This window comes from the organism of the source record quoted next, unplaced genomic scaffold (assembly GCF_019419815.1).
Source record: "Pyrus x bretschneideri cultivar Hongxiangsu unplaced genomic scaffold, Pyrus_bretschneideri_v1 Contig39, whole genome shotgun sequence".
Taxonomy (NCBI): Eukaryota; Viridiplantae; Streptophyta; class Magnoliopsida; order Rosales; family Rosaceae; genus Pyrus; species Pyrus x bretschneideri.
In genome coordinates, this window is record NW_025999712.1 from 161,427 (window position 1) to 174,684 (window position 13,258).

The following is a 13,258-nucleotide window of genomic DNA, read 5'->3' on the forward strand; positions in this document are numbered from 1 at the left end:
CTTACATAGTCGAGGACTAAAATTGAAAATAAAAGTAAAACACAAAGACCAAAAATATAATTTTTTTGAAAAGCCTATTACATATAGGCAGATAATAGTCCTTCCCTTTTCTTGGTCTAGAAAAAAAAATAGGAAATTTTAACGAAAAGTTTTCGGTACTATTTACTTTAACGAAAAATCATATTTTTACACTAAAAAATCAATCATAGTACTATTCACTTTAAGCCTTCATTTTATCCTTATCGTTAAAATTTATAATTTTCAAACTTTTTTCTTTAGTTTCATTTAAAAAATTAAAACCAAGAAATCCAATTGACAGGTGAGCTCACCCAAACCAAAAAAACCCATAACGAAACCATCGGGTCATCGTATCACATCACTGTCCTAATAGGAATACTCTCACTCCTCCCTTTCTCTCTCTAAATACAAATTTCAATACATGGCGTAAAAAGGGAGACGACTTGTGTTAAGCGGCGTGTCTTCAAGTGTCGTGCATGCATTTTATGCATCTGTTGCTTTGCATGCACTCTCTCTCTCTCTCCTCCCTCCCTCTCTCTCTCTAAATGCACGTTTTCTCTCCAGGTCTTACCCACACAGACCCCCAAAAACCCCACTCCCCACTAATTACGTTCGTGAACGGTAAAACCCAGCTGACTGAGTTTTGACTCGTTTCTTCTTCATCAGCTCACTGTATCGAGCTCGCCGCCGCAGCCGCCGCCGTGGCCGGTTGGTTTCCAGAGTGGGTTTCTGCTCTGTTTTTGGATGACTAGTCGTTTTCGAGATTTGGGTTTCGATTTGGGTAAAACAAGGTTTGTTCTTTGCTAATTTTTTTTAATTACGTATTTGTTTAATAATTGCCCAAATCTCAAATGTTGTGTATGATTGTGTTTAGTGCTGGGGTTTCTGTTTAAATTTCTAGCTTTTGATCAAAAGAGCTTTAGCGATTTGGGTTTGATTGCTCTGTTTTGTTTGATTTAAGGGTTTGGAGAGCTTGAATTTGGGGGGATGGAGTCCAAGATTTGCATGAATCCGTCGTGTAGGATGGCCAATATGCACGAATGGAAGAAAGGTTGGCCTTTGCGAACCGGTGGATTTGCCCATCTCTGCTACAAGTGCGGGTAAATTTTTTCCCTCTTTTTAATTTTTGCTGACCAAAGTTTTGATCTTTCAGCTGTTCAGTTGTTGATACGGTGTTGGGAGGACATTGTGGAAATATGGGTTGTGGTTCTTGACGTGGGATTTGATGTGTATTGTGGGTTAGGACTAGTTGCATTGTTCATGAACTGTTTCTATTTTTATCGTCGGCCATGGAGGAATGAGCGGAATTATCGATGATCAACATATAATCAGGGTAAAATTAAAATCCTTATTAGAAATACTAAAAAGCTAGTATCTTTTAATTTATTTGATGTAAAGGAGAAATCGCAAGAACAAGAAAATTGTTTACCTTTTTGTTGCCTTAAAGAGTATCTTTGATAGTATGATGAGTTTTTGCTATCCTTGTGGTCCGGCTAATTTATTTATGAATAAGAAAATTGTGAAATTATTTATTCCCAAGTAATTGGAGCCGAAATTATATCAGCTAACCTTTGTAGAACCTAACTTTAGCCATATTCATCTTGATGTAATAGGCTTAAGTGCTTATGTTTTCCTATCAGTTGCTGTTGTTTCAGATGTTCCAATATTTTGCATTTTATATTACTTGCAATTGTATTTTATTGTTTTTATGCGGATTGAAAGCTTAACGGGAACAGATGACTTCACTCTCTTTTGAACTGGATATTAGTCTTTCAGAAGTCACTTGATATCAGATGTTAGTATCGTGGAAAGAATTATCCTCTTTTGATTTGTTTGTTTGCTCCCACACTAATATCTGAGACTTTATGTTGTAAACATGCCATATAATTAGGGTTGGTTTTTTTTTGTATGCTCATAAATACTTACATATTTCCCATGTTGGTTTAAAAATATTTCCGTTGCTGATCATGGCATTGCTTGTACTTCAGAGTTGAGTATGAGAATTCAGTTTACTGCAATACATTCCATTCTGGGGAAACTGGTTGGAGGGACTGCAATTTGTGCCACAAGGTTAGCTTGCAGTTTGGTCATGTAAAAAAATAGTATTCAAGCTCTCTTCACACCACTCTGTTACTCTCTCTGACTTTACCTTAGAAAATTATTCAATTTTGTGCAGCCTCTCCACTGTGGATGCATAGTCTCAGAGACATTGTATGAGTGCCTGGATTTTGGAGGTATAGGGTGCATTGGCTGTGCTTCTCAACCTCGCATGGTACGAACAATTTCAGTTTTTGGTTATTATATACCCATTATAAGTCATAGGGTGCATTGGCTGTGCTTCTCAACCTCGCATGGTATGAACAACTTCAGTTTTTGGTTATTATATACCCATTATAAGTCACTATCTTTGTCTCCACCGTATCATTTGTTTGCATTAAACTCTCCCATCTGCTTCCATGGTTGATAGTTAACTTCATTCTTTAGAACATAGATTATATATGTACATATATGTATCTTATTTTGTACTTACGTATATTCATAACATTGATTCATCTGTTTTCACTTGCTCAACGGCAAACCTATTCAAGTAGATGGAAAAATATTACGGTTGACATACTGTGAAATGTTCACAGGTTCCCAATAGTATTTTTAGATATCCTCTATCAGTAATCAATGTATATGTAAGCAATTGGTCTTTATCTGTCACAGTGTACCTGTCTGCATCTCACTCTTGTTCACATACACACAAAGATGACCTATAGGAATTTCATGGATTCTTATTTTCTTAGGTGCAGATTCAGGACGGTGATGTTTTAAATGGATTTGGTGGATTGAAAATAAGTGATTCCAGTGATCAGCAATCAACTGTTCCTCAGAATGGAGCATTAAGTGATACTGCTAATGAGGGAAAACTTTTGCAATTGTGTCAAGTCATGGAGGCTAATGAATCCAACCTTTCATCTCAATCTCAGAGAGGTGAAATAAATGTATCTCCTGTGCAAACCAAACGTGAAGAAGTTACTTATCCAAGGGGGGAAGTTGGCCCTGGATTTTCAAGTATCAGCAGGCCATCTTTTGGATCATTAACATTTGCCAAACCAGACAATGGTAGAATAATGATAGAGGTCAAAGATATGAATAAGCCATCCTCTGACCCGTCTTTGAGTATGACTTTGGGAGGCCCATCTGCAACTCCAAACTTTGCTCAACCCTTTACTGGGGGAATTTTGGAGAGAAGAGATCAGATTAAGACGTCTTCTTCCTTCCAACAGGGGCAAAAAATTCAGCCTATTTTTCCCAGACCCTTGAGACCTCCCCCTCCTGTTCATCATGTGCGTGTTGCAAGGCCACCGGCTGAAGGGCGAGGGAAGAGTCAGTTACTTCCTCGATACTGGCCAAGGATTACTGACCAAGAGCTGCAGAAATTAGCTGGAGAGTATCCTTAATTGCTTTTATATTTCTATTTGGTGCAGAACACTTCTTACTTAGTAAATATATGCTTTTGATTATCTGTCAATTTGAATGTAGTATTTTCCTTAAATGTTTTTCAGTTTGAATTCTACTATTGTGCCACTGTTCGAGAAGGTACTGAGTGCCAGCGATGCAGGTCGAATTGGTCGTCTGGTTCTCCCAAAAGCATGTGCTGAGGTAAAAACTAACAAGTTAATTTCTTTGAAGGCATTTTATGAATTCGAGATTATGTTATTCATTAGTTTCGGGAGTTTAGGTGGGGATTAATTTTTTTTCGTTTCCTTGCCTTACATTTTTGCCATGTTTGTGTATGTGTTATTTCCCCTTTGCCACATTTGTATGAACTGGAAGTGAATGCAGGCATACTTTCCTCCTATTTCTCAATCAGAAGGCCTTCCTATAAGGATTCAAGATGTCAAGGGTAATGAATGGACGTTTCAGTTCAGATTTTGGCCAAATAATAATAGCAGGATGTATGTTTTAGAAGGAGTAACGCCTTGCATACAGTCTATGCAACTTCAAGCTGGTGATACTGGTATGCTTAACTATATTCTGGCTTAGAGGATTAAGATAAAAAGTCCACATATTTTCATCTTTCCAGTTATTTCATTAGCTTCTCATTCCTTTCGCCATAGAAAAAGACCTCCCAGCTGAAGTCTAGATTTGGATCTGATTCTTTTTGTTGCAGTGACATTCAGTCGGATAGATCCCGGAGGCAGACTTGTAATTGGGTTTCGTAAGGCATCAAGGTGTTTAGATGTGCAGGTCAAGTGTCATAATTTCATATCTCTTGAAATTCTTCACCCTCGTACTTTCCTACTGTGTTTCTGTTCCTTTGTTCTGATGGAATCTGACATTTCCACACAAATGTTAAATAATTAGGAATCCCAAACATCTTTCCTTCCCAATGGAACTCCTGGGGAAACTTCCTGTCCTAGCGTTGTTGAGAATCTGGTAACAGGAAGTGGTCACTCTAGTATTTATCAAACGAGTACAGGAAGCAAAGACCCTTACCTAAATGCTCTATCAGGACATTTGCATTTGGCTGATGGGGATACAAGTTTGCATGATAATGAGAACCATAGTCACTTTACAAGTGAGGATCTGCAGCAGAAGCCTGTGTCGAATTCTGACAAGAAGAGGGCCCGAAATATTGGGCCTAAAAGTAAGAGGTTGCTCTTGCATAGTGAAGATGTTCTGGAGCTGAGACTGACATGGGAAGAAGCACAGGACTTGCTTCGTCCACCCCTGAGTGTCAAACCAAGCATTGTCACTATAGAAGATCATGAATTCGAAGAGTACGATGTAAGTATGTCATAGTCAGTGTCCCTCTTGCTATATGAAGTCATGTGTGTTATGATTCTTTGACAGATTCAATCCGTTAAAATTACAAACTCCATTGCGTTCTTTGGTGAGTTGACTGATCAATGTTCATTTTTTACAGGAGCCCCCAGTTTTTGGGAAGAGATCTCTATTCATCGCCGAATCTGAGTAAGTACTTCTGAGATATAATGTGTTATGTTACCTTTATCATATCAAGAAAGAGGGCTGTATTTAATTTATACCTAGCCACATGAAAGAGCATCTTCAAGTTTCTTGGGAAAAAAAAAAAACCACTATTAAAATGTAGTGATCGAAGCTATTTGGCACATGAGCGTGCGCCTCATAAGTAGGCCCTCTACTGTAAACTGAGGACTAACTTTGTTCTTGCATTGTGAAATCTGGAACTTATATCCAGGAGACAGGAACAATGGGCTCAGTGTGATGATTGCTCTAAGTGGCGGAGGTTGCCTGTTGACGTTCTTCTTCCTCCAAAGTGGACGTGCTCTGAAAATTCTTGGGATATAAACAGGTGCAACTTAAATCTTTAATCTTCTTCCATGAGATCACTGAGATGCAAGATTGATTGTGTTTATTTTTAATCTTCGCAGGTGCTCATGTTCTGCACCAGAGGAGGTGAGCCAAAAGGAATTGAATAATCTTCTAAGACCAAGCAAAGGTATAACTTGAACCTTGTGTCCCTTCTCTTTTATATAATACATTTATCAAACACGCATGCACCTATCAGTTCCCAACCACATCCGTCAAATTAGGCATTGATAGATTTTTGTTTTTCTGTTTTTCACTCAGATTTAAAGAAGCGAAGAATCGTAGTGAACCATAATGAAGCCCAGGAACACGAACCTTCTGGCTTGGATGCCCTGGCTAGTGCTAGTGCTGCCATTCTGGGAGATAGTGTGGATTACGCTGATGAACAATCAGTTGGAGCCACAACCAGACATCCGCGTCATCGCCCAGGTTGCACATGCATAGTATGTATTCAACCCCCAAGCGGGAAGGGCAAGCACAAGCCAACATGCACATGCAACGTGTGCATGACAGTAAAACGGCGCTTCAAAACCCTGATGATGAACAAGAGGAAACGCAAATCAGAACGTGAAATGGAGAATGCCCACAGGGATAATAATGACCACAAGGATGAATCAGAAATGAATGGTACGTCAACAGAGATTGAGTTGCATATGAATCACTTATCGGAGAATGGAAGCAGCTGCGAGAAGAGAATTCAAGCTGACGTGGCAGAAAGTTCATGCGCTGGACAAATTGATCTGAATTGTGAGCCCAAACACAATTATGTGCAGGTTTCAGGATTGAACTTGTTGAGACTTGCTGATGCTGTTGCTCAACAACCAGTAAAGAACAGCACGAAGGAAAGTGGCCTCACAAACAGAATGTGCGAGCCACAGGCCGGTCTTGGTTCATCTTTACGTACACAAGATACTGCGGAGACTGATAAACTCTTGTGTAATGAAGGCAGCCTTTCATCCGTGGCAGCGGTGTGGGACTTGGAGGGTAGAGGTGATGGGGACTGAAACAATCCGGCCGTGCCCCTTCTTTTTTTGTCGGAAATATATCTTTATTTGGCTTTATTTATAGAGGGCAGTCCTATACATCTTTACGAGTCTTCACAGCCAGTGAATGTAATTTTGTTTCTTTGTTCGTCTGCTATGTTCGTGTGGATAAATTTTACCTTTGTCTCTAAAGTTGAAACAGACCATGTTGCGGGAATCGGATTCGTACGAGATTACTTAAAGAAATCAAACCTATGGAAAAAAAGTTCCATCAACGACGCATTCTCAGAGAACATGTTATCTCCCCACGAATTCGTCTATTTCATAACCTCTTCCGACACTTTGTATTCTCTGGCATACTCGATTCATCTGTCTAAACTTGAGGCCTAAATCTTCTTCATCACTCTCACTCTCCGATGCGCTCTCACTAGACTTTTGATTTTATGTCTATGCCGCCTCGATTCACTTAGATTTAATGGTTCGGTAACCTGCAACATCTTTGGTTCGGCTAGCTTTCATCTTTTTTTTATATTAACTGTTAATGTCGGGTGCAATTACAACTGGGTTTAAAAGTTTTCTTTTGTTCTTCGGTGCTTCGTTTACGTGCAACTCAGATCTAAATGATTTGCTGGGAACATATATCAAAGAAAAGAACGAAGCAAACAAGAAAATCCGAGCTAGGTGGTCATGACAAAGTATGTTTTATGTTCCGTGCTAGGAAGCATTACTCTTCCCCTTTCATTCCAAATTTAACAGTATGGCCGATACGGTTAACCTGTTTGTGTGCCTCTCCTACTTTTTGCATTCCATTCCCCCGGTTTCTCTGATACGTTTTGATCCTCCTACGCCAAATCTCAATTTGTGAAAAAGAAAATAATTTATGTGCACTATTTCTCACTTTTTGAACATCCTTACGTCTTTTTAGTTATTGGATTAATTAATCAAACGAAAATCAAGAGCCAAGATTAAAAAAGGTTGTGCTTAAGGTGAAAAAATGTGGCTGCCCAGCGCAATCACTCCCTTTTGTGGAAGTGCCCCCTGTCAAATTTTTTCTTTTCCTAAACTCTTATGTTAATCTTGATAAATATTACAAATTTTCAGTGAAATTCACAGGTGCTTCTCTTCTTTTTTTTTTTGCTCATTCATACTCATGTTTAATTTTCTCTTTTAAAATGCTGCTCCATCTTTGAATCCAAACAGATACAAAATGCAAGAAATCATAGTTTATTTGTCCATCAACAATATTAATCGGCCATTTTTGGTTCATCAACTAGGCGTTAAAATTCACCAAGCAAAGAGTGAAGGCTTACAATTGGCATGGAGAATACGAATTGATAAATTATTGGTGGAATCAAACTCTACAGTCACAGTTCATTTGGTGTTGCAAGGTCCCCTTGTTTTGGTCTGTCGAGAATTGCTTTCAAGATCTTGGCAATGCAAACTTCAGCATGTCTACAGATAGAAGAACTTTGTGGCGGATAGTTTATCGACCTATAATCTTGATTTAAATTTAGGTAATTTTTATTCTGATACTCTTCTTTCTTGTTTAGTTAGTTTTATTCATAAGGATTAACTTGAGATGTCCCGGTCTAGATTTATTATTGCGTAAGTTTGTTTGGACTCTTGCTTTTAGCCCCGTTTTTCAAACAAAAAAGAGAGTGAAGACCAATGTTTTGATACCAGCACACATTTTATTACTGGCTGTAGTAGGTGAAAAACAAAAACAATATTGGCCGGCCACGGATTAGTTATTTTTTCTTGGCCGGGTTGATCATATCCGTCATCCGCGTTGATTTATTTTTATTGTTTATTTATTTAGTTTTTTTTCTTCAAATAATAGAAACATGGGATGCAGTTCATAAACTAAAGGTTTAAGAATCAAATTTAAACCTAATTTATTCACGATGTATCAGATTTTCTTTGATTCAAACACAAAAGAAGTCTTTATTTAAAATTGAGGAAGAAACCATCGCTCTACGAGGGTCAATATTGGTTTGTTTTTATTAGTTAAGTCATGAAATGACAATAAGTTTTTGCCTGCTAATTTGCTTTGTTTTTAATCCCAACCTTATACAAAATAGGGAACTTTCATGAAAAGTTCTCGGTATTATTTATTTTAACGAAAAATCACATTTTTACATTAAAAAGTCAATACTGTTACTATTCATTTTACCCTTTATTTTGTCCTTATCGTTAAAACTCAAAATTTTCAAACCTCTTTCGTTAATTTTCCTTACAAAATAACCATTCATTTTGCGACATTCATAGGCTTTTTTAGATAAAGATTATATATGTATACACACATTCTAAGCTACTCTAATTTATGGGAATGATTTGCACTTAAATGCAACCGGTCGAACGCGCTTTCTCTTGCCAACTGATCTAATCCAGGCCTGCTTAACATTCAAACCAGTTAAATAGTGTACCATGGGGAATAATTAGTAATTTATATGCGTCAAAGTTGAGGGCCAATTCAACCCATTTTTATGGGGGGTTTTGTAATACACATCACAATCCTTAATACCTACCTTGTTTCAGTATGGGAGAAATTTTTTTTTGCTCAATGTCCACGGCCGGCCCTTCAGCTTGTCCTTTTATTACCGTCTTCGTTCTCATTGGAACCTATTAAACCAACTTAATCTCCCATCTTAATTCCAACCACTAATTCACTCTTAAGCATTTGGAACCTAAACATCTCTCTCTCTCTCTCTCTCTCTCTAAAAAACTGTAGAGATGGGGGACAAGGCAACATTGAGCAAGGCAAGAATGGAGCTTGAAGACATGTACCAAGGCATCCCAGATGAGTCAGTGAACCTAACTTTCCAGGACTTTGCAGAGCTCAAACTACACCAAGTTACATCAGAAAAGAAAAAAAAACCTACTCCATTATTATTGAATCCTATCTCTCAACTCAAATCCACCGCACAAGCATCCTCCCCCTCTCCTTTGACCAAACTCCCCAGCCTTGACTTCAACCGTGCCTTGCAAGCATCCAGAGATAACCACCACCGCAACCGCCACCACAACAACGAAGACAATGTCCCTGTCGGTCCATATGACATTGGTAGTAACAATGATTATAATCATCAGCATATTGATCATCATATGAATAGTCATCATGGTCATCAACGTGAAGTCAACCATGACATGCAGCATGGCCATGGAGGTCACGGTCAATATATGGGCGGTGGCGACCATCATCATAACCATCAGATGCATCATGGGATGCATCATGGCCATGATGCCCATGCAGTTAATAATGGTCATCATATGAGTCTGAATAGTCCTGGTCCCACGTGTAATTCAGGTATGAAGCATGGATTGGAGACTAGCATGGGGGCTTTTGATCATGATGTGAGTGGTGTGAGTGGGTGTGAGCATGGCTTCCATGTACCAGAAAGAGAGAGGTGGAATAAGAAGGCCTGGGATTCCCCATTCTAATATCTGCACCCTTTGCAGTACCTACATCTATATTTTCCGCCACCGTTGCCTGGTACGTGTTATTTGTACAAATTTACAATATCTAATGCTTGATTTATCTGATAAAATATTGAACACATGTATGGAAATGGCGATGGATCTGATATTAGTAATTTAATTTTGTGTACAGGTATGTGGTAGAGTGTATTGTAGACAATGCGTGATTCTAGGGATGGGAGAAATGACAGAAGGTAGAAAATGCGTCGAGTGTTTAGGGAGGAGATTCAGCCAAAGGTATGGTCAAGTTAAACTATGATTAAGTTTTTTTCTACTTAGTTGAATTCCTATCACATACAATTACTAGATATTTAGATTCAAGTCATGAGCTCAACACGATTATTACCGATGAGTAACTTTAGAATGATTAAATTTTAGGAAAACTAATAAAAATGACTTGAAAATTTTGAGTTTTAATGATAAGGACAAAATAAAGGGTAAAGTGAATAGTATCATGATTGACTTTTTAATGTAAAAATATGGTTTTTCGTTAAAGTAAATAGTACCGTGGGTTTTTCGTTAAAACTCCTTTAAATTTTCTTATTTTAACCATTATTCGCATTCTATGAAGATAATTTAGTTATTTTGTAAAGAAATAGATTAGCGAAACTGTACTTTAAGTAATGTATGATGATTATAAAGTATCAATAATAGTTCTCTTTTAAGTCTTTGGCATGTGGGAAGTTTTTATAGCAAAATCATCAACCATATAATTAGGTTTGTGGTGAAAATGTTATTAATTAATTATGTAAATAACATTCTGAGACTGAGCTCTTTAAGTGCTTAAACACTGCTCTAAATTTACCAATTATTATGTAGTTAGTGGTACTTTCTCTTTCAATGTTGAAATGCGTCTCAATAATCCGAGTCCTCTATCTGGCTTCCATTAATAAAAAAAATATCCCAAAGAATAATATACTGTAACATCCCACATCAACCAACAGAGAGAGAGTGACGTGCCTTATATGTACATGCTCCCCTCCCTATAACATGAGACCTTTTGAGAACTTACTGGCTTCGGATTCCATTGGAACTCTGAAATTAAACGAGTTCAGGTGAGAGCATTCCTACGATGGGTGATCCACTGGAAAGTTCTCGTTTGAGTTCCCAGAAACAAAACCGTGAGGGCGTAACCAGGTCCCAAAGTGAACAATATCGTGCTGCTGCGGAGTCGAGCTGGGCTAGGATGGGAGATATACCATTTTCATGGATTGGTTTCCACTCCTAAACCATAGATTGGACGGTACGGTGTCAAACACTAGAAAAAATGGTAAGAGACTAATATATGCTCAAGAAAAACGATGAAAACCATCATAATGTTGAATTTTTGAACACATCAACTATCATACATGTAACGATAAATTACAAGCAGGCTACACAAGCTAAAAAAAAAACAAGAAAACTGAAAAAAAAACGAAGGCCGGCAATGAGGTTGTTCTAACCGACGAAGCCGATAGTAACATTAAATTACAAAATATAAAAAGAAAAACTAATGAAAATGATTTGAAAACTTTAACGATAAAGACAAAATAAAGGGTAAACTCAAGAATAAAATAAAAGGTTAAGTGAATAGCATCAGGATTGACTTTTTAGTATAAATATGTGATTTTTCGTTAAAGTAAACAGTTAAAACTCTCAAAATAAAATGTATTATAGCGTTGCCGTCCTTTGTTCTTCATACTTGGCACTTCACAAACTGACAGTGGCCTAATACAAGAAGAAAGAAACTCCACAATATGATGTTCGGATAAAATAATATTTTTGTCTCATTGTTTATTTTATGACACAAGTAAATTGGCCTATAGGTACATACAAAGAGCAGGGAAGTTTGGGTGTTGGTCAAGGTACCCTTCTAGGGTGAAGCAAGCAGAGCTCAAGTGGGCTGAGAAAGGGCCGAGAAGAAGTGCCGGCAACGGAGGCTACGGCCGGAGCTCAATGACATCGCCAATATCAAAAAGCCCAGTGACGCCGATGACTCCAAGGACCCCAAACAGAGGCCATGCTAGTAGCCCAAATTCTTTTGTCATGAATAGTTCATCATATTCCCCGTATTCACCAAGTCATCGCCACCACCTTCCTTTGTAGAGAGTTTGGAGACCACAATTTATCCAACATTCTCAGTTTTCTTATGGTCACTGAGTTATTTCCCAAACATTATTCTTCCAGTGGTTGGATTTTTCTTAATTAATTCATCATTATATATATATATATGTGTGTGTGTGTGTGTGTGTGTGTGTGTATGTATCTTCATTTTGTATTAACATTTTATAGATATCATATATTACATAGAGAGGTGGCAAATCAACCTATTGAGTTGTTAATGAGTACCAGTTAAGATCCTTTTAATTTGAAATCACCATAATATAGAGTAAAAATTGGTAGTGGTGATGATGATTTAAGGTAAAATCAAACTAAATGGTTCTTAATGAGTATCCATTAACAATCTAAAGGATTAATTTTTCACCTCTAATTCCATAGCCTAGACTTTGCTAGGCTGGGAAATATAGGCTTTAAAATCCCTAGAGGCAGACAACTTGAAGAAACGAAAGCTTGTAATATATGAGGCCATGAGATATGCTATGAGATTGGCAATCAAAAGATAAAATGAAAGCCCTAGGTTAGCACATCTGGTAAGAAAGAGTAGGTAATCATTACAAACAGATTAAGAGATGTTTGGAGTTCAATTCCCTCAAACGCATAACTAAAAAATATTTACGGATAAATCATTACAAAAAGAAGGATGAAATGAATAGAAATTAAAATTAAAATTATTCAACTAAAAAAATACGTTGCGGGTAGCACTTTTTTTTTTTTTTTTGCCAAACAATAAAAGAATTGGGGTGGAAGGAAATTTGGACATGACCTTAGATGCAGAGGTAAATGTTCTTACCATTTGGACTATAAGTCCACATTACAAACCCTAATCCGGATATGAACAAGATTGAGCAAATAAGGCTATAGTAATCCATGAAAATTGAGGTAATAAAGTAAGATATATCAAGGAAAAGAGTTAGGTTAACCCAACTTTATTTTATAATGCATCAATAATTTCATGAATTCATAAAAGATTTTCTTTTGAAGGACAAACGAATATTATCAAACACAAGGCATGAGGCATAAACAAGCATTGTACTAATTAAGGCTTTCTTGGTTTGATCTTGATTGGGAGACCCATGGATGGATATGGCGCTGGGTTAGGTTACGATTTATCGGTTCCTCAAGGTGCACCCTTGACCACTCAAAACATTTTCACCAAGTTGTGGATGGTAACGAGTCACTATATAAAAAAAAAACAGTCTTTCAATCATAACGAAAGTCATGATCAAAAGTGCAAAACGTTGTGACTAAAATATTTAGTCACGAAAAAGCTCTGTAATTGGACTGTGACTAAAAACCTCGTGACTAGTTGATTTAGCCACAAAAAATAAACATTGACCGAC

General features: G+C 37.4%; 1 protein-coding gene across 4 annotated transcripts; it reads left to right on the forward strand.

Moving 5' to 3' along the window:
* The first annotated feature begins 390 nt into the window (after positions 1-390).
* Positions 391-6,558, forward strand: LOC103963305 (B3 domain-containing transcription repressor VAL1-like). Of its 4 annotated transcripts, XM_048564798.1 has the most exons (14): positions 392-809; positions 980-1,069; positions 1,172-1,351; positions 2,007-2,088; positions 2,195-2,290; positions 2,808-3,454; positions 3,570-3,666; positions 3,850-4,024; positions 4,178-4,254; positions 4,372-4,794; positions 4,934-4,980; positions 5,228-5,341; positions 5,421-5,488; positions 5,620-6,558. In XM_048564798.1, the coding sequence occupies exons 5-14, from the start codon at positions 2,288-2,290 to the stop codon at positions 6,360-6,362; spliced, it is 2,394 nt and encodes a 797-aa protein (XP_048420755.1). In that variant the 5' UTR covers positions 392-809; positions 980-1,069; positions 1,172-1,351; positions 2,007-2,088; positions 2,195-2,287; the 3' UTR covers positions 6,363-6,558. The 4 variants fall into 4 exon arrangements, with proteins under 4 accessions (XP_048420754.1, XP_048420755.1, XP_009374387.2 ...); XM_048564797.1 differs by lacking the exon at positions 1,172-1,351 and having other exon boundaries at positions 391-809; positions 980-1,118; XM_009376112.3 differs by lacking the exon at positions 1,172-1,351 and having other exon boundaries at positions 980-1,118; positions 2,814-3,454.
* The last annotated feature ends 6,700 nt before the right edge of the window (positions 6,559-13,258 follow it).